At 47.4% G+C, this 21,524-nt stretch overlaps 1 protein-coding gene across 4 annotated transcripts in view; it reads right to left on the reverse strand.

Annotated features, from left to right (window-relative positions):
* Window positions 1–21,524, reverse strand: part of BAIAP2 (BAR/IMD domain containing adaptor protein 2) — a 103,879-nt gene that overhangs the window by 34,548 nt on the left and 47,807 nt on the right. For all 4 annotated transcript variants that reach the window (XR_005744501.1, XM_040330946.1, XM_040330945.1 and 1 more), the window contains exons 6-11: window positions 20,063–20,215; window positions 17,419–17,658; window positions 16,214–16,406; window positions 14,571–14,772; window positions 12,528–12,596; window positions 10,697–10,859 (exon numbers count right to left, since the gene is read on the reverse strand). Coding sequence is in view for 3 of the 4 variants with exons in the window: in XM_040330946.1 (XP_040186880.1) it covers window positions 10,697–10,859; window positions 12,528–12,596; window positions 14,571–14,772; window positions 16,214–16,406; window positions 17,419–17,658; window positions 20,063–20,215 (1,020 nt within the window). In the remaining variant the exon portion in view is untranslated. The remainder of the gene's footprint in view (window positions 1–10,696; window positions 10,860–12,527; window positions 12,597–14,570; window positions 14,773–16,213; window positions 16,407–17,418; window positions 17,659–20,062; window positions 20,216–21,524) is intronic.

The raw sequence follows: 21,524 nt of genomic DNA on the forward strand, positions 1-21,524 counted from the left end.
GCCCTGGTCGAAAGTGCCGTGACCGGAAAGGGGGGCCCGCCCTTAGGAGCATAGGCCTGTATGACGGCCTGCCCGATCCACCGAGAAATGGTGGTCGACGAGACCGCCAGGCCCTTTTGTGGACCAGACACCGACACAAAAGAGAGTCAGAAGCCCCGAAATGGAGCCGTAGTAGGCTGGTATACCCGCAAAGCGCGTACCACGCCTAAAGTATGAAACGCCGAAACCTCCTTCGGAAGAAGGGAAGGTCGCGGGCGCACCATCACCTAATCCTTATGGGGGATCAAGCATGGCGGCTTGCAAGACAAGACCGCCAACTCAGAAACCCCTCTAACAGAGGTAAAGGCCACTAAAGGGGCCACCTTCTGAGATAGTGTCAAGAGAAAATCTCTCTGATGTTTCCAAAAGGAAGGTTCCTGAAGAACCGAGAGCACCAGAGTCAAAACTCATGGGGGAAGAGATGGGCCAAGAGGGGAAAGTATATGACAAACCCCTTGCACACAAAAAAAGGGGACCCACCAGGGAACGGGCCGCAAAAAGGCCACTAAAAGAACACAGCCAAGGCTGAAATCTGCCCCCAAACGGTGCTTTAAGCAATTTTTAGATCCAATCCAAGCTTTAAAAACAGCAGGACCCTGGACATTGAAAGTACGCCCGTGGACGTCACTCCATCCCTTCGCACCAAGAGAGGTGCGACGGTAGATCCTCCGGAAGAAGACTACGGTGCCCTGTTGAGATGACCGAGTCAGACAGACCCTGGTCACCTAAAGTCTGGCTTCCAATAACCATGTTAAGCAAGTCAGTGACTGTACAACAGGAGGAAGTATGGGACCTTGAGACAGGAACCTCCTGCCCTGGCAATCGCCAGGGTGCCTCCGCTACCAGGCGCCCGATATCAGCGTACCAAGGACGCCGAGATTAATCTGGAGCGATTAGAATCATCGGGATCTCCTCAGCATCCACTCTGTGGAGCGGCCGAGGAAGCAACTACCATGGAGGAATGGCAAAAAAATCACCGATACAGACAACACAGGGCCACCAGCGCGACTGACGCGTCTGTACAAGATCACTAGACCTGGCCACTAACTGACACCCTTGCGGCGGAGACAAGCTGCCAGGAGATCCATGCCATGTGAGGCTCACCTCCTGCAAGGGAGCCGAAACACCCCAAGCACAAAGACCAGTCACCCTGGTCCAGCATCTGGCGACTCCAGTAGTCTGCCTGCCGGCATACCTGATGGTAGACTGAAGCCACGGCCGTGGCGTTGTCCGGCTGAAACCAGATTGGTCGACCACAAGGAGAAGCATAGCCTGATCGCCTAAAATAGTAGGACAATGAACAGTAGACAGCACCTGGTATTCCCAGGCGGTCTTCCACCAGTCACTAGCCAGGCCCGACCCTGGGTAGCTACCGAGACCAGACACATTCAAGGAGGTGTGGTCATAGGTCCACGCAAGTCCAGCGACTTAGGGCCGACTGGACCCCCCAGTTTTGTGAACCTCCAGGTTCACAACCCGTGAGCTGGCATTCGTCGTAAACACCGACCACTGGAAGGAAGGAACAACTTCCCGGACCGAAGAGTCGGGAATCTCTGTCACCAACTCAGAGAGACTCTGACTAGGTGGCGCACAGGAATCTAATGATTTCAGAGACAAGAGATTTTTACCACCTGGACAGTAGTTCCACTGGAAAACCAGGGTGTGGAACTGGGCATACAGTACCACCTTGAAGGAGGCTACCCACAGACCCTGAACCAGCAGGCGCCCGGAGAGAAGACCGATTGCGTGATGCCAATACCTTCTCCGCAGACTGAAGAGTCTGCAATTTCTCCAGGGGAAGAAGGACCTTTGCCACTGAGGAGTCTGGATCAACACTAGATACTCCAACGCTGAGTCGGAACCTAGCATGCCCATAATTTGAACCCTGGGTCGCACACATGTAGGGCAGGCTTGCTGCCACTGAGCTACACTTTCTGGCCTAAACGTTTAACATCCACCCGAATCTTCGGAGGGTCTGAATGGGAATAACCCATCCACTAGGTCGGAGACAGAAGCTGCTCTCAGAAGAAAGTCGTCAAAGTAGCCAATGAGGCAAAGCCTCGCTGTCCCAACAAAATTCAAATAAGTGCGCCCATGGTGCTGACGCCAGATCAAAAGGGAGGGCCACAGGCTGACAGAGACCCTTCTCTCATCACGAAGCACAGAAAAAAACACTGTGACATGTGCAAAACGGGACATGCATGTATGCGTCCCTGATGTCCGAGGACGTCAGGACATCCCCCGGATGAAGCGCAGCTACCACCGAACAAAAGGATTCCATGCGGAACTACCCGACGTTCACAAAGGTATTTAGGGCCTGAGGCCCATAGAAAACCCCAAAACTCTCGTCCTGCAGGAAAGGTAAAATTACCTTGCAGCTTAGCAAATCCCACACTGCCCAAGGCAGACCGACGTGCCGGGAGGGGAAGACACAAGGACAGAACTTTGTTCTGTGGATAGGAGGAAACCCTATCTAGTACTCCGAAGAGACCACCTCGCAGACCCACTAGTCGGAGAGCAGGGAGGTTTCACTGAATTGTGAACCTGCAAGCCGCCCCTCCCACCTAGAGACAGGGAGGGAAGGCTATATACATTGGCAGGATTTGGGTGCCGGCGTGATCGGCTTATGCACCCAGGGACAGATTAGTCCCCCAGCTGGGCCTTTGACGGCCTGGGAGGGTTGCCCCTAAATAATACACACACATAGTGTGTATGTATATTATGTAGGTGTATGCACACATGTCTTTGGAGGAAACCGGAGTACCCGGAGGAAACCCACACAGACACAGGGAGCGACAATGCAAGCTCCAGGCAGATTGGCGTCAGTGTGCAGATTCGAACCAATGACTCTTTTGCTGCCAAGTAATGGAGTTAAGCACTACACCACCGTGTGCATAAAACCATTCTGAAACAGACGCCCTGGATAACAAGGGCGCAGCATTCAATGAAGCATCACAGACCTATATGAGGCCCTGGACCAGCTGGTCCGCTAGGCTAATAACCTCAGGAGAGAGTCGGTGCTCCTCCACTGTCTGGTGCAAAATGCTCACTCTGTGAGTTGTATACAGCACTAGGGGTCAGGACTACTCCAAGATGGCCGCCGAGCGTTCAGAACGGGGCCACAGGAAAAAGGCCAGCACAATGTAAGCTGCGCCATAGCGTGGCTACGACAAAATGGGCGCCAATGGGAGTTTTCAATGTAATTGAAAAATCTCCCAAAAAATAGCGCCAGCGACCACTGAGACCCCAGTGTAGTGGCCACAATAGGCCGCAAGCCAGACCCCAGCATGGTAAACATGGAACGGGTCAGTACTTCGGATCTTCTATCAGTCAGATCCATACAAGTAGGGGTTCCCGCCCGGCGGTGAGGGACTACAAAAGCCATCAGTGGCTTTTCTCATTCCGCATCTCAGAAATTATCAAAGAAGGGCACAGAAGGAAAAAACCTACACAGCGGTCTGATTTGTGTGATCCAAAAAAGACCGAGCCCTCAGCGGAAACCCAGCTGCACTATGCAGCTTAGGAGAGTCCCTTGCAGCAGTAAAAAGCGCACCCATAAATGCCTTATTCTGCCTTTTTTTTTTTTTTTTTTTTTTTTAACTAGGTACCTAGTCCATGGCTCCATAACAGAGCATTCCCCAGGGGATAACGGGGGAAGGGGGCACTCTTTTACCGCCCGCCCGCAGTCCACCCCCACCCTGGCACAAACTGTGTCCAGGACTAACAATAAAAACTCTGTGGGAATCCCAGGTGCTAACACCTGCTGCCACCACCAGCATGTGGGGAAGGACCCAGATACTGACTCCAATATTTACATAGTGTGTATTATAATATGCACACCTGTCCATACAAATAGACAAAAGCTCCTAGAGCCCTATTGAGGGCCTCTCACCCACTTGCTGCGCTGACAAGGGGTAACCAGGGGACTCCCTCAGGAGGAGACTGCCCAGCGCTGCCTGTGAGGAAAAGAACCGTGAGGTAACTTTTGCAGGGACCTGTGTTTAAACAGGAAAAGCCTCATAGGGCTGTTTTATTTAAGGATAAGACACAGATACAGCATAAAAAGCAAAACCATTACAGGTGTCACCAATCAGTCAGCGTCTGCTGAAGTATAATCATAAACATCTGTGCTCATCACAGGGCTTTTTACCTCACAGGAAAGCCCAATACAAAAAAGAAAAAACACAGGCCAGATAACACAGTCCCCTCAGGAAGGCCCCCTCCCCCCTGACAGCGGCAATTAGCAATGCAGCAAGGGAAAGGAGCAGGGAAGTAAGGGGAAGGGACCCCCGAACCCCAGGAATGCCCAGCTGTACCAACCCACCGAAGCAGGAGGGACTGTACTTACCCGTCCGAGCGAGGACTCGCTGACGCATTCCTGACAGACCTACAACCGCAATGGAGGTAGCTGTCGGCCCGGTCCACTGTGATTGAGGCAACACCACAGCTCAGTCATATGTGGACCTCGGAGCAAAGCTCACCGGCCACCTCAGGAGTCATGAGGTATGGCGTGGCAGACCAAGCCTCTTTGCAAAGGTGTGCCCACGCTTGCTGGTCGGACTGAGTAGACTACAAGGATCTATAATATCCAGCCTGTCTCTCAGCCAACAGTTGAAAGAAGATTCTTCAAGAAAAAGTAAAGTAAAATAAAATAAAATTTCTCCTCAGGGCGCTGGGCCCAAAGGGAGCCATACGTCCTTCTCCTTTGCTAGGCAGAAGGAAACTGAGGCTGCAAGCTGCAGTGAGGAGGGTTATGTCTGGAGGGACCGCCCCCTGGGCGGGGCTGTTCAACTCTGTTAATGTAACATGTATTTAACTATTTAACATGTTTCTGCCTAGTCCTCTCCTGTAAACAGGGAACATAACCCACTTGTCAAGATTTAAGGAGCTGTGTCCGTCCATGGACGATAAGAGAAAGATAATTTTTTCTCACTTTAGGCCGATACGTATTCTGTACATATTTTTGGTAAAAAAATTGCAATAAGCATATATTGATTGGTTTGCGCAAAAGTTATAGTGTCTACAAAATAGGGGATAGTTTTATGGCATTTCAATTATTATTTTTTTACCGATTTTTAGTGCCGATCTGCGATTTTTATAGTGACTGCGACTTTATGGCGGACAAAAAAAAATAAGCACTGATCACTGTGAAAATGACACTGAAAATGACACTGCCAGGGAAGGGGTTAACCACTAGGTGGCGCTGAAGGGGTTAAGTGTGTCCTAGGGAGTGATTCTAAGAGTCGGTTCACACTAGGGCGACACGACTTCCAGCGCGACTTTCAGAGGCGACTCCGACACGACTTGAGCATGAACCACAGGGCGATCTGGGGCGATTGGGACAGGAGACTTTCCAGTGGCCAATCGAACAACAATCCGCTCTAGGAGAGGGAGAGGTTTGCCTGAGAAATGTATGTTATCTTCCTGGAAAGTCGCTTCAGTTAAGACAGTGATCAGACTTGGAGGCGACTTCCATTGAAATCAATGGGTACAAATCGCCTACAAGTCGGATTGAAGTACAGGAACTTCTTTTAAAGTTGGAGCGACTCGAGACATGTGTATTAACACCGCTCCCATTCACTTGCATTGTTTTTCTCGACAGCGCGACTTGGGACGACTTGAGGCGACTTCAAGTCGGATCCCAAGTCGCCCCAGTGTGAACCGGCTCTAACTGTTAGGGGGAGGAGCTACCAGTGAGACATCACTGTTTCCGATCACAGGGAACAGTAGATCACCGACGTGTCACTAGACAAATCGCAGGCCGCCCGGGAACATAGAGTTCCCGGGACCCACAGGCGCACTTATTAGGCACGCGGCGGCAAATTTAAAGGGACGTACAGGTACGCCCATTTCCTGCACGTGCCATTGAGATGACGTATATCGTCGTGCGCTGGCCGGAAAGTGGTTAAAGGTGACCCCCTCCCCTCAACAGAACTTCCAGTGTACTGATGGGCTACAGGGCACTTTCTGTATAGTAGTAGCCCCAAAACCTGGTTCAGACATCTGGGTACAGATGCAGGATGTTAACTTACACTATATGGCCAAGTGTTATGTGGGCACCTCCCCAAATGATGGGGTTCAGGTGTCTCCAGTGAAGGGTCCTGGTATTTCTCCGTCATACAAAGATATTGGAGACAATTGTACTCTTTCAACCTGGTGAAGACCCCTTTCTGTTCCACCATGATGGTGCCCTGTACAGAGCCCTGACCTCAACCTTACTGAACCCATTGAGATAAATTGGGATTTATTTGGTTCCCAATGTCCATCCAGTATCTTGTAGAAAGTCTCCTCAGAAGAGTGGAGGATGATATAGCCACAAAGGGGGCAACTCCGTATTAAAGACCATGGGGGAGAGTGGAGGTAACTTCATTAGAACGTGATTTTGTGTGGAGGAACTCGAATGTCCTAGACAGAGCCCTGACCTCATCTCTACTGATCACCTGACCTCATCCCTACTGATCACCTGACCTCATCCCTACTGATCACCTGACCTCATCCCTACTGATCAACATTCCAATTCACCCCAAAAGGTGACTAGGTTTATTTTTTTTATTGGCGCCCAACATGCGAGTCGGGTCTTCTCATCCACCATCAGTACCTGACCTCACAAATTACCTTTTAGAGTAATGGGGGTTCTAGTTGACCTCAGTCCTAATGAACACCCTTCGGGATGAATTGCAACACCAACTGGGAAATCTAAAACGAACATCAGTACCCGACCTCACAAATGGGACAAATTCCCACAGACACCCTCCAAAATCTTGTGGAAAGTCGTCCCAGAAAAGTGAAGGATGTTAGAACCACAAAGGGGGGGCAATTTCATATCAATGGCCAAGGGTGGGAGGGGGATAACTTTATATTAATGGCCATGGGTGGGAGGGGGACAATTTCATATTAATGGACATGGGTGGGAGGGGGACAATTTCATATTAATGGCCATGGGGGGGGGGGGCACTTCATATAAATGACCATGGGTTTTTGGGAATGGGAGGACCAACAAGCTTACAAGTGTTATGGTCAGGTGAGAAACTTTTTCCCTGATAGTGTGGGAAGGCGCTCCTGGTGAACTGGAGAGGATCATTTTACATTTTTTGGCAGGTTTCCCCCTAAAACAGTGATGGCGAACCTTGGCACCCCAGATGTTTTGGAACTACATTTCCCATGATTCTCATGCACTCCTCAGTATAGTCTAGCATTATGGGAAATGTAGTTCCAAAACATCTGGGGTGCCAAGGTTCGCCCTCACTGCCCTAAAGTAACTAAAACTGTTTTTACGGTGTTAAAAAAAAGAAAAAAGGGGAGGAGCTACATGAGGCGATTTCTGGTGGAAGTGCTGCTGTAGCGTCTTCTTTTGCAGCAAATCTTACTGTTTGCGCTCACGTTGCACCTTGACGGTTGATATAGACCATAAATTGTTTCTCTGCTCCAAATGTTGGCAGAAAACAGCTGCAAGGAAGGGCCAATGTGCCACAAAATGCACTTAATTATGAACAATAATAAAGGAAAACCGTCAGGGTGCCACACGTGGTCAGCAGCAAACAGTGGTTTACCCGGTCTGCAAAGGAAGACGGCTGCCATCAAGCAACTTACGGGTGTTGACCTCTTACAAGGTTTGTACAGTCCGACTGACTGTGGATAGAGCCTGCTGGCAGTCCTGTGTATTGCGTACCCATAGGGTACAGAGTAACCCTATAAATGAGGAACATAAAGCACTGTGGAACAGACTCGGGTTAACCAGCATAAGAGTCACATCAACCTGGAAACCTTTTCTTATTTACCATCCGAATAAAAAAAAAAAAAAAATGATATTTCAGTTTCAAGTGGAAACAATTTGCTAAGAATTCAGCAGTCAAATCTCCCTCTACATGAAGGAAAACTCCACATTCTCAAAATTAAATATGTAACAAAAGCTACCTCCAATCCCCAATAATAAAAAAAATAAGTGGTCACTGACTGTCCATTTACAACTGTGTATATATATTTATTTTTATTTTATTTATTTATTTGAAAAAAATTATTAGTATTATTTAGAAATAATAATAATTATTGTATATATTTATTATCATCATCATCATCATCATCATCATCATCATCATCATCATCATCATCATCATCATATATAATAAATATATTTATTATTATATAAATAATATATATTAATTATTATTATTATATATTAGTATTATTATTATTATATATAAAATATCATATTTTGTAAATATTTTTTGTGGTCACTGACTGTCCATTTACAACTGTGTATATATATATATATATATATATATATACACACACACACACACACACACACATATATACATATATACATACACACACACACATATACATACATACACACATATATATATTTATTTATTTATTTAAAAAATATTATTTATAAATAATAATTATATATTTATTATATATAAATAATATATATTTATTATTATTATATAATAATTATATATTATTATTATTATTATTATATATAAAATATCAGATTTTGTAAATAATATTTGTGGTCAATGACTGTCCATTTACAACTGTGATAGAGAATATATATATATATATATATATATATATATATATATATATATATATATATATATATTTATATTTATACTTACATTTATTTCAAAAAAATTATTATTATTTATAAATAATAATAATTACATATTTATTGTTATTATTAATATATAATATATTATATTAATAATAATAATAATAATAATAATAAATAAAATATATATTAGTATTATTATTATATATAAAATATCAGATTTTGTAAATCATTTTTGTGATCACTGACTGTCCATTTACAACTGTGTTTACGATGCTTCAGTATATGAATGGAGTGGAGCCTCTGCCTCCTCTCCATTCATCTCCAGTGCAGCTGAGGCTGAAGAGAAAGGGACTGGGGAATCTGTGTCCTCAGTCCCTGTCTCAAAAAAGGGGGATATCAGGGGTCCGTTAAGACCCCTGATATCCCACCAAGGCTGACCGTTACAAGCATGACTCCCAAAGGCAGAGATATGATGAAAATTGTAGTTCTGCATCAACTGGAGGACCACAGGTTGCGCATCCATGTTCTAACCCTTCTACACACCAACCAAAACTAAAAAAAAAAAAAAAAAAAAAAAAACACTCCATGTATATAGGGGAGTTCTATTAATCAGTAGCTACAGAGCAGAAGCAGGTAAGAATTTGAAAGATCCGGAACAGAATTTGTTTTTATGCGTTAACAAAAAGTGGAGTTTTTAGTTCATCGAAAACAAAGCAGATGGGAGGAGCTTCCATGGCGAGATGTCACCACAATGGACTTCCACGGTGATATTTGGCAACCGCCAATGTCCACCTGAAACTGAAATATCAACTCTGAATGAGCTTCACTATAACCATAAGTGAGGGAGATGCGTAGGCAGCCATTGGTCAACCACCTTCTGAAAAAGGAAACGCCTGGCTGTCGCGCCAATCCTCTCTCCAATACTCGGAGGTCCTTGACCCAGAAAATATAAAAGTATGCAGATCAGAAACTCCAACCTGATTGGCTGCACATACACTATATTACCAAAAGTATTGGGACACCTACCTTTACACGCACATGAACTTTAATGGCATCCCAGTCTTATTCCGTAGGGTTCAATATTGAGTTGGCCCCGCCCTTTGCAGCTATAACAGCTTCAACTCTTCTGGGAAGGTTTAGGAGTGTGTCTATGGGAATGTTTGATCATTCTTCTATTGTGAGGTCAGGCACTGATGTTGGACAGGAAGGCCTGGCTCACAGTCTCTGCACTAATTCATCCCAAAGGTGTTCTATCGGGTTGAGGTCAGGACTCTGTCCAGGCCAGTCAAGTTCCTCCACCCCAAACTCACTCATCCATGTCTTTATGGACCTTGCTTTGTGTACTGGTCAATATCATTTGGTGGAGGGGGAACTTTTAAGGAGTCAGCATACCAAGACATTTTGGACAATTTCATGCTCCCAACTTTGTGGGAACAGTTTGGGGGCGGCCCCTTCCTGTTCCAACATGACTGCACACCAGAGCACAAAGCAAGGTCCATAAAGACATGGATGAGCGAGTTTGGGGTGGAGGAACTTGACTGGCCTGGACAGAGTCCTGACCTCAACCTGATAGAATACCTTTGGGAGACTGCGAGCCAGGCCTTCTCGCCCAACATCAGTGCCTGACCTGACAAATGCTCCTCTGGAAGAATGGTCAAACATTCCCATAGACACACTCCTAAACCTTGTGGACGGCCTTCCCAGAAGAGTTGAAGCTGTTATAGCTGCAAAGGGCGGGGCCAACTCAATATTGAACCCTACGGACTAAGACTGGGATGCCATTAAAGTTCATGTGCGTGTAAAGGCAGGCGTCCCAATACTTTTGATAATATAGTGTACACCTGAGTCGCAGCCTGAAGAGTATTGAAACCCAAAGATCATTTTGAAAGCCAGGAAACCAGCATTTCCAGGAAGTTCTCAGTGGCTGACTACATATTTCTCTTATGATAAAAGAGCAGACTGTATACCATAACCTACAGCAGCCAATCAGAAAGTGGCTTTTACTAGTCTGCCATCTGATTGGTTGATCTAGGTCACCTCTGCTCACTAGCTGTGTTGGTCTTGGCCCGTAGCTGGAACTTCTTATTTCCATCTAACCTGTGTGAAGACGGGGGCGGCCACGCTGTAGGGCCGGGGCTTGTAGGTGCCGGACGCCTGTGGCGGGAAGCCGTGTGACGCCATGTTGTAGTCAGGGGGGGGAATGGAGAGGTCATCTTTGTCCAGCAGGTTTCCGGTGCTACTGCTTTTTCCAGGCTGTAAGCTGTGAGGAAAACAAAACAAAATTTGTGATAAAGGACCCAGCCTAAACATACACACAGAGTTCAAGAAGGCCTAATAGTATCTAAACTTAAACCAGCTCTCACCCCCATACTAAACTACAGAGGACAGGGAAGGAAGGAAGGAAGGAAGGAAGGAGGACAGGGAAGGAAGGAAGGAAGGAAGGAGGACAGGGAAGGAAGGAGGAGGACAGAGGAAAGTGAAGGAAGGAGGAGGAAAGTGAAGGAAGGAGGAGGACAGAGGAAAGTGAAGGAAGGAGGAGGACAGAGGAAAGTGAAGGAAGGAGGAGGACAGAGGAAAGTGAAGAAAGGAGGAGGACAGAGGAAAGTGAAAGAAGTAGGAGGAGGACAGAGGAAAGTGAAAGAAGTAGGAGGAGGACAGAGGAAAGTGAAAGAAGTAGGAGGAGGACAGAGGAAAGTGAAAGAAGTAGGAGGAGGACAGAGGAAAGTGAAGCAAGGAGGAGGACAGAGGAAAGTGAAGGAAGGAGGAGGAGGACAGAGGAAAGTGAAGGAAGGAGGAGGACAGAGGAAAGTGAAGAAAGGAGGAGGACAGAGGAAAGTGAAGAAAGGAGGAGGACAGAGGAAAGTGAAGAAAGGAGGAGGACAGAGGAAAGTGAAGAAAGGAGGAGGACAGAGGAAAGTGAAAGAAGTAGGAGGAGGACAGAGGAAAGTGAAAGAAGTAGGAGGAGGACAGAGGAAAGTGAAAGAAGTAGGAGGAGGACAGAGGAAAGTGAAAGAAGTAGGAGGAGGACAGAGGAAAGTGAAAGAAGTAGGAGGAGGACAGAGGAAAGTGAAGCAAGGAGGAGGACAGAGGAAAGTGAAGGAAGGAGGAGGACAGAGGAAAGTGAAGGAAGGAGGAGGACAGAGGAAAGTGAAGGAAGGAGGAGGACAGAGGACAGAGGAAAGTGAAGGAAGGAGGAGGACAGAGGACAGAGGAAAGTGAAGGAAGGAGGAGGACAGAGGACAGAGGAAAGTGAAGGAAGGAGGAGGACAGAGGAAAGTGAAGGAAGGAGGAGGACAGAGGACAGAGGAAAGTGAAGGAAGGAGGAGGACAGAGGAAAGTGAAAGAAGGAGGGAGAGAAGGAGAAGAAGGAAAAAGGAAGGAGGAGGAGGGGAAAAAAAGAAGGGAGAGAAGAAATGAAGGAGGAGGAAGAAAAGTGTCACGAGAGAAGCTGCACTGTATGTTTGGAGCCGAGAGGGAATTCTGACGATCTTTGAAGAAATAAAAGTCCGCACATGGTGGCGAGTTGCTGCGCTCCGGAGTGATGGAGGGACACGTGGATACAGGATCCTCACAAAGATGGTTTGTTTTACACACAGAAGCAGAGGGGACTCGGCCAATAACTTTATTATTACATTGGACTCTGGTGATGGTTTTGTGTATAAAGGACGCAACCCATCTCAGAGTGAAAACTTCTATTGTTGGAGTTTTGATTTCATCCGGTCACAGTGTATTATTTATATCACATTTGTACTTTTACAGCTCTGAACTCGATGGTGGTTTTCCCTTAGAATTGGTTTTGTGTGATTTTGGGGACATACAATACAGAAGCTGTGGGACACAATGAGAGTTGATCACAATAATTAGAGATTGGAGTCGCCGTGCTCCGGGGGCCTGGATTTGGATTTATAAAAAAAATGTGGTTACTTACTTCTGAGAACGGGTACTGGGGTCCCGTGCTTCCACCACCCGCGTGTACGAGAACGGGAACCATCCCCTCCTTCAAGACACAGAGACAGAGGACATTACATTAGTGATTTTTTACACATTCAGGCAGCGGTCAGGTAAGGTTTGGATTGGACTTGGTTCTGAGAATTTACCGCCGTCAGCCATCACATGCTCCTGTGCCCGATCCCAAACTTCCAGAGAACATTACGGCATTGGCGCCCAGGTTTTGTCAAGCGTTTACCATTATGCAGATTTTTACTGTCATTTTTTATTTGAAATGCCAGACAAATAGAAAAACTTAGCAGGCCCTAAGCTGCCCACGCATCATACAATCTGATTGGACAATCTTTTAGCTTCACCAAAGTTATGTAATTTAGGGACAAACCAGAACTTAACGGAGGAGCTGCCTTTACAACCACCAATTAAATTCAGGTTTTCGTACCACGACTTTGCTGTGTTTTCCCAGGAGATCTTCTATAATCAGATACACAATACCCACTGCAGATCTGCTGGTACATGGAATGGGGTGAAGGGCAGCTTTCTGTATGAACAGCTGATCATTTCCCTTAATGCCCAGCACAGCCTGCCCATATGATACATCATCGGTAATAAGCCCCATTACATTGTAAATTATGTCCCTGTTGTACCTTGCGTAGAAATACTTCCTGGAGAAAGTTCTGCTCTATGCTCCCTCCGGTGCTTTCAGATTTCCTCAAATGTCTGGGGGATGAGATCTCCAGGGAGGGGAATACTTTGGGGTAAGTTTTTTTTTTTTTTTTATAAAAAGATTTGCATTGCCATTCATCCATCAAAACCACCTTTACCTTTAAACTTATGTTCTACAAATTGGGAAATAAAAATAAAAATCGAATGCTCTCAGGGTATCTTCTCTGCCAAACAAATGTGAATGGGGAAGATACCATATTATGGCCACTAGTTGGAGCTGAGGAGCATACCACATTAATATGACAATCAGCGCCATCTAGTGGTAATTAAGTATTTTCCCCCATTCGACTTGCAGAGAACAGAACTGAAATTATGATGGAGGAACACACACACACACACACACACACACATATACACATATACACATATACACATATACACATATACACATATAATATTATAATTAATAACCTTAATAAATGTAATAATAATATATTTATTTTTATTTATTTTTAAATACACCCCTATGTGCCTAAGCTTTTGGATATATGGGGCCAGATTCACAAAGAGATACGCCGTCGTATCTCGGAGTTCTGTCCGTCGGATCTATGCGCCCGATTCATAGAATCAGGTTCAGCATAGATCTCCCTAAGATCCGACAGGTGTAAGTGACTTACACCGTTGGATCTTAGGCTGCAATCTCCCGCTGGCCGCTAGGTGGCGCTTCCGTTTGTATACGTGACGAATATGCAAATGAGGAGATCCGCCGATTCAGAAACGAACGCCCGCCCGTCGCTTTTTTTTTTTACGTCGCTTGCGTTCAGCTTTTTCTGGCGTATAGTTACCCCTGCTATGTGAGGGGTATCCTATGTTAAGTATGGCCGTCGTTCCCACGCCGAGTTTTGAATTTTTACGTAGTTTGCGTAAGTCGATTCAGAATACGGGCGGACACACTTTACGCTCACGCCGAAACCAATGACGTCCTAGCGATGTCATTTGGAGCAATGCACGCTGGGAAAAATCGCGGACGGCGCATGCGCTGTTGGATCGGCGTGGGGACGCGCCTGATTTAAATTGTAGCCGCCACCTAGCCGCGGAATTTGAATTCTGCCGGGGGATGTACGATACGCCGCCGCAAGTTTTGAGGTAAGTGCTTTCTGAATTAGGCACTAGCCTCAAAAACTTGCGCCGGCGGATCGTAAATCAGATAGGTTACGCGGATCTAAAGATCCGCGTAACCTATCTGAATCTACCCCATGGGCAGTAATAAAAGCTGGAGCAGCAATTTCTCCCAGAAAGCATTTATATCCTCCTCATCGATCCCCAAACCCTGATCCTCTGTGGTCGATGTACTGCTTACAGTTTTGTCTTCTCGCTCTCTCCATAGTGCCAGCCATCTCTGGCCTCCGGGACCAGAAGGGTGATGTAATCGCCGTTGCCGAAGCTAAGCAGGGTGGTGTTGTCTCCAGCGGAGTGCGAGAAGATGGCTTGCACCCGCGTCCTGCTGTTCTTCTCTAGACCGGCCGCCATGGAGCTGGAGCGCGGCAGCGTCTTGTTCTCAGCTGTCCGGGAAACACAAACAGAAGAGTATAAAGTGCGGATCCTAAAGAGAATCTCTGCTGATGGAAATGACTGAGCCCCACCAGCCAATGGCTGAAACAACAACTGTCTGTGCTCACAACCCAAAGATTACCAATATGGAGACTTCACCAATGGACCAATGTAACTCTGTATATACCAAACCTGTGCGATCCCTCTAGGCCAGCATTTTTCAACCTCATCACAGAGGAACCCCTGAAATAACTTTCTGGTCTCAGGGACCCCCCCCCCCTTCTGGTCTCAGGGACCCAACCCCCTTCTGGTCTCAGGGAACCACCCCCCCTTCTGGTCTCAGGGACCCACCCCGCTAATAATACCTAAAACTACAACTCATGCTACATTAGTAGGGTGGTCAGTGGGAAGAATGCTCCTTACACTTGTAGTGATTGGGAAGGGTTACATCCTTAAAGGTAGCTAAAAAGGTGACCGGTGTCAGTGGGAACCTATCTGAGAGGCAAAAATTGCTCCCTGCTGAATAAACCTCTAGCAACCTCCAGAAGAACCTCAGTTGAGAAACCCAAGTCTAGAAGTTGGCAATCCCTGTAGTAGGCATCGCTACTATACCGCTAGTACAGTGATCTCCACAAGTGTCTTGGTCCTGTGTCGAGCGGCGGCCCCGCTGCACTCTGAACACAGGAGGTTGGCCACTCAGCACCATTTTGGCCAGCATAAAGGCGGGGAGGTGTTAGACTCCATTCACACCTGAGCGACAGCCGCGTTCGGCGGTAGCGGCGTATTTTGCCGCGGGTGTGAAACTTTCAATTTTTTTTTTCAAAAGTCTTCCCATTGCTGTCAATGGGAAAACGCCACTGTTGCCTGAAAAAAAGGGTCCGGGACTTTTTTTCAGGCGACAGGCGTTCGGCGTCTATGAGATGTGAACCATCTCCATAGACAGCAATGGGAATTCTCCCCTCTAGCTGCAGAAGCGTCCGGCGTCGGGCGTTTTGTCGCTCAGGTGTGAATGCAGCCTAAAGTTGTTTTTTGGCCTCTGTGTCCAATTGGAGAGATTTACCTTCACTTCCTGCCCATAGCCAAAACAGGAAGTGAAAGGAAACCCTCCAAACGAGAAAAAATCCCTGGCTGTGTCTAGTATCCCCATCGAAAGATATCCCATCTATTCCTATTCAGGTCAAAATTTGGGATTTCCTTTCACTGTTGGTAATAACGGTCACCAGGACATAAAGAGAGGGTGAACCTCACTAACAGGGACACAGACATCCATAAGAACCTGACAGGGGGTCTAATCCCTCTCTACCCAAAACCAATAAAACCTTTGCCTAGCTATAATATAAATGTAAGTGCAATCACTCCTCTAATACCACTACATCAGAGTCTGCAGATTAAAAAATTTGAAAAAAATAAAATAGATAAAAAAAAATCCTAAAAAGGGCTGTGCACACTCACCGACAGTGTAGCTGTTTTTGGGCGGGACGCTCTTGCGGGCTGGAAGGGTGTTGGAATAGGAGTCGCTGATCTGCTTGTGCGGTTGGGACGGGGACACTTTGGGCTTCCCAGGCATGTCCCAGTGGTCGTAGCTGCTGGGGGGCGGCCCCGTGACACCATTCATTATGGGTGCGCCCTCCTGCGCAGACATCCTCTGTGGAGGAACAAAAAAACTCTTAATCATGCAAAGTGGAGCCGCCATCCGATGGAGAAACCACCCTATGAACTTGGAGCCCTGATACTCAGGATCGAGGCAACAGTGTTTGACTCAGAAACCCGTATTTATTACCATATAATATTGTGATTGGCAAAGCAAAAGACCAGATTGTAAATCATATGGTCAGACTAAAAGGGAAGGGCAAGGTCGGCCAGACTACAAGGGAAAGGGAAGGGGAAGGGCAAGGGCAAGGTCGGCCAGACTACAAGGGAAAGGGAAGGGGAAGGGCAAGGGCAAGGTCGGCCAGACTACAAGGGAAAGGGAAGGGGAAGGGCAAGGGCAAGGTCGGCCAGACTACAAGGGAAAGGGAAGGGGAAGGGCAAGGTCGGCCAGACTACAAGGGAAAGGGAAGGGGAAGGGCAAGGTCGGCCAGACTACAAGGGAAAGGGAAGGGGAAGGGCAAGGGCGGCCAGACTACAAGGGAAAGGGGAAGGGCAAGGGCGGCCAGACTACAAGGGAAAGGGGAAGGGCGGCCAGACTACAAAGGGAAGGGCGGCCAGACTAAAAAGGGAAGGGCGGCCAGACTAAAAAGGGAAGGGAGGCCAGACTAAAAAGGGAAGGGAGGCCAGACTAAAAAGGGAAGGGAGGCCAGACTAAAAAGGGAAGGGAGGCCAGACTAAAAAGGGAAGGGCGGCCAGACTAAAAAGGGAAGGGCGGCCAGACTAAAAAGGGAAGGGCGGCCAGACTAAAAAGGGAAGGGCGGCCAGACTAAAAAGGGAAGGGCTGCCAGACTAAAAAGGGAAGGGCGGCCAGCGTTCAAGGGGTGTCCGGATGACTCTAGTCTACATTTTAATATTTGCTTCCCTCAAACGCTTTAAATCAGCTTTTCTTGGGACTGTGTGCAGCTTTCATGGTCAGTTAGTCCAACCTTGAGGATGGGGGTCCCTCTTACTTGGGGTGGGATGGGAGGCTTCAATACATATTAACATAACATCAATGGTGTACATACCCCAACAAAAGGAGCCAGCTCCGGGGGCACCGGCAGGGGCTTGGCACCAGGGATTGGGTCCGATATGGAGAGGCTGGATTTGGAATTGGTCATAGGCCCGGACAGCGTACCCGCCATGATGGTGCCGTTGGGTCCACCAGCCATCTGCTGCATGATCTGAATGGCCCGGTCTGGGATCTTGCTCGGGTCAAGGCTAGACTGTTGCCAGGGGGGGATCTTCTGTGCCATAAGGTCTTTGCCCTACAGAGAGAAGAAGAAGAGGAATTAAATCATGAAGGACGGTAAATACTTGAACATTAGGGTCGGTGTTGATAAGCTTATGTCAATGGCATCAGTCTGAGACTGCAAATAATTCAGAAGTCGCCTTCAGGTGCATTGGCCATGCAGCTGACCTGATCCAAGTGGATTTTGCATTCCCTTACATAAGCCCATTGATACAGATCCTAAAAAAAAGGGTAGAAAAAGATACAAATGTCAAAAACAGGATCCCCTGTTTCCCCCTCCCCCTGAAAGGTGCCAAATGTGGCAACAGAGGGGGGGGGGGGGGTGAATAAGCTGAAGTTCCACTTTTGGGTGGAACTCCGCTTTAAGGCATTCCTTGCATTAAAAAGGTAAAAAAATTCCCAGTATTTGTATGACCATTGAGAACAATTAGTCAGATTTAGGGCTCATTTACACCAGATGTTTTTTTTAAAAAACGCAGTACAGTATGGACACAGCATATGAAAAACACAAATGCATAAAAAAAAAAAAAAAAAAAAAGAAGAAGAAGAAGAAGATGATCGTGAAGGGTCAAGTAGTCCAACCTGTGAAAAATGAAAACGCAGCGCGCCATTTTTACAATAAATGGGGTTCAGGGCAGGAGGAGACGTTCCCATCGGTTATCTCAGATTGCGGCACATCTCTCCACAGGGTGACCGATTGCCTCTTCCCGGTTTGTGGCGTCAATGCCCAAATTCTGGGGATTTTGGCGTGCAGTGAACGGCGGAGAATAAAATTCCACCACCAGATGGCAGCAGAGCCCTCCGGCGCAGCGGCCTTGGCAGCAGTGAGGGGCTCCTCTCTTCCCCTCCTCCTTCCCAGGCAAGTGGCATCGCATCTCGCTGAGTAAGAAGCATGTGGGCAGCACAAAATGTGTGTGTGGGAGTCGGGAACAAGGCTTTCATTTTCAATTGCTCTCACCCCCTTCCCCCCCCTCCTCCTCCTCCTCTCCCGAGGAATTGGTGGGCTGCGAACGCTGGAAGTCACAGGCGCAGCGATAAATAAACCGAACGCATGCAGGCCAAATAATAAAAAGGTGTGCATCCAAAGCTGCAGCATGAGCCCCAATGCAACCGCTTACCGGCTCCATTACTGCAGCCAAGCCGCTGTGTGACCCGAGGAACGCCCAATCGGATTTCGCTGCCTGCTGATTGGCTGCTCTGGATTAGATCACATTTTTCTAAATCACAGAGCAATACCCAAAATTAAAGGGGATCATCAATAATCGTCGAGGGCATCACACTTTAAGCGGGCAATGTACACCTACGGTGATTCGCCCAAGAGAGCCAACCTGCCGCAGTATAATGACGGCTGGTCCTCAACCACTTAAGACCCGGACCATAATGCAGCTAAAAGGACCAGGCCCCTTTTTGCGATTCGGCACTGCATTCCTTTAGCTGACAATTGCGCGGTCGTGCCACGTGGCACCCCAAACAAAATTGGCGTCATTTTTTCCCCACAAATAGAGATTTCTTTTGGTGGTATTTGATCACCTCTGCCGTTTTTATTTTTTGCGCTATAAACAAAAATAGAGCGACAATTTTGAAAAAAAATGCAATATTTTTTACTTTTTGCTATAATAAATATAAATAAAAATCTAAATAAGTGTTTAACGATTGGTTTGCGCAAAATTTATAGCGTTTACAAAATAGGGGATAGTTTTATGGCATTTTTATTAATAATTATTTTTTTTACTACTAATGGCGGCGATCATCGATTTTTTTAGTGACTGCGGCATTATGGCACATCGGACAATTTTTACACATTTTTGGGACCATTTTTATTTATACAGTGAAAAGTGCTATAAAAATGCATTGTTTACTGTGAAAATGACAATTGCAGTTTAGGAGTTAACCACTAGGGGGCGCTGAAGGGGTTAAGTGACCTCATAAAAAGATAAAAGAGAAAAAGGAAAGAGAAGAGAGAAAAAAAAAGAGAAAAAGAAGGAGAGAGAAAAAGAAGGAGAGAGAAAAAGAATAAAAGAGAATAAAAAAAGAGAGAGATAGAGAGAGAGAGAGAGAGAGAAGAGAGAGATAAGACAGAGAGAGAGATAAGACAGAGAGAGAGATAAGACAGAGAGAGAGAGAGAGAGAGAGAGAGAGAGAGATAAGACAGAGAGAGAGAGAGAGAGATAAGACAGAGAGAGAGATAAGACAGAGAGAGAGATAAGACAGAGAGAGAGAGAGAGAGAGAGATAAGACAGAGAGACAGAGAGACAGAGAGAGAGAAGAGTGCTAAATCTGGTGCAGCTCTGCATAGAAACCAATCAGCTTCCAGCTTTTATTGTCAAAGCTTCACTGAAAACAATCTGAAGTTAGAAGCCGATTGGCTCCCCACAATGTGACATGGATTTCTTCCTCCCAGAATCCTTTGCAGCGCTCACCTTGCTGTGATAGGCCATGGAGCTCTTGGCGACTGCGCATTGTTTCTCCACCAGGAAGCAGTACCGCCTCCTCTCCTCGGTCAGCGCCATCTTATATCCGTCCGATACAAAGTTCTCCAGCTCGCTCTGCTTGTTGCTGATCGCTTCGATGTACTGGAAGGAGAGAAGAAGATGAATCAGACACAGAACATACACATGGGGGATTAAAGGGACAGTAAACTCTCATGACCAGCCGGGACCTGTGCAGGAGCAGAGCAGGAACATACCCATGACCAGCCAGGACCTGTGCAGGAGCAGAACAGGGAGAGCCATGATCAGCCAGGAGCAGAGCAGGGAGACTCCCATGACCAGACCTGTGCAGGAGCAGAGCAGGAACATTCCCATGACCAGCCAGGACCTGTGCAGGAACAGAACAGGGAGAGCCATGTCCAGCAAAGACCTTTGCAGGGAGACTCCCATGACCAGCCAGGACCTGTGCAGGAGCAGAGCAGGAAGACTCCCATGACCAGCCAGGAGCAGAGCAGGGAGACTCCCATGATCAGCCAGGACCTGTGCAGGAGCAGAGCAGGAACACTCCCATGGCCAGCCAAGACCTGAGCAGGAGCAGAACAGGAACATTCCCATGACCAGCCAGGACCTGCGCAGGAGCAGAACAGGGAGAGCCATGATCAGCAAGGACCTTTGCAGGGAGACTCCCATGACCAGCCAGGACCTATGCAGGAGCAGAGCAGTAAGACTCCCATGACCAGCCAGGAGCAGAGCAGGGAGACTCCCATGACCAGCCAGGACCTGTGCAGGAGCAGAGCAGGAACACTCCCATGACCAGCCAGGAGCAGAGCAGGGAGACTGCCATGACCAGACCTGTGCAGGAGCAGAGCAGAGCAGGAACACTCCCATGGCCAGCCAAGACCTGTGCAGAGCAGGAACATTCCCATGACCAGCCAGGACCTGTGCAGGAGCAGAACAGGGAGAGCCATGACCAGCCAGGACCTGTGCAGGAGCAGAACAGGGAGAGCCATGACCAGCCAGGACCTGTGCAGGAGCAGAACAGGGAGAGCCATGACCAGCCAGGACCTGTGCAGGAGCAGAACAGGGAGAGCCATGATCAGCCAGGACCTGTGCAGGGAGACTCCCATGACCAGCCAAGACCTGTGCGGGAGCAGAGCAGGAACATTCATTCCCAAGACCAGCCAGGACCTGCTAGCAGAGATCCTCATATCTGTGCAGCCGCAGGCTCAGGGCCCCCAGAAGGAGCGAAGGTTCTGCATTATATCTGGCTAATTAGAACGAGTCTAATTAGAGAAGTCAGCAGCCTGACGCCGTCCCCCAAGGATCCCTGAACCCGACAATGGAGGAAAAGCATTCATTCTGAGAATGAGAAACTCTGAACTTTCCCTCCATAAAGAGGATCGGTCACATGCCTATTGATGTCACAGGGATGTTTACATTTCTTCTCACAGCA

The sequence above is a fragment of the Rana temporaria genome, chromosome 12 (genome assembly GCF_905171775.1).
Source record: "Rana temporaria chromosome 12, aRanTem1.1, whole genome shotgun sequence".
Classification (NCBI taxonomy): Eukaryota; Metazoa; Chordata; class Amphibia; order Anura; family Ranidae; genus Rana; species Rana temporaria.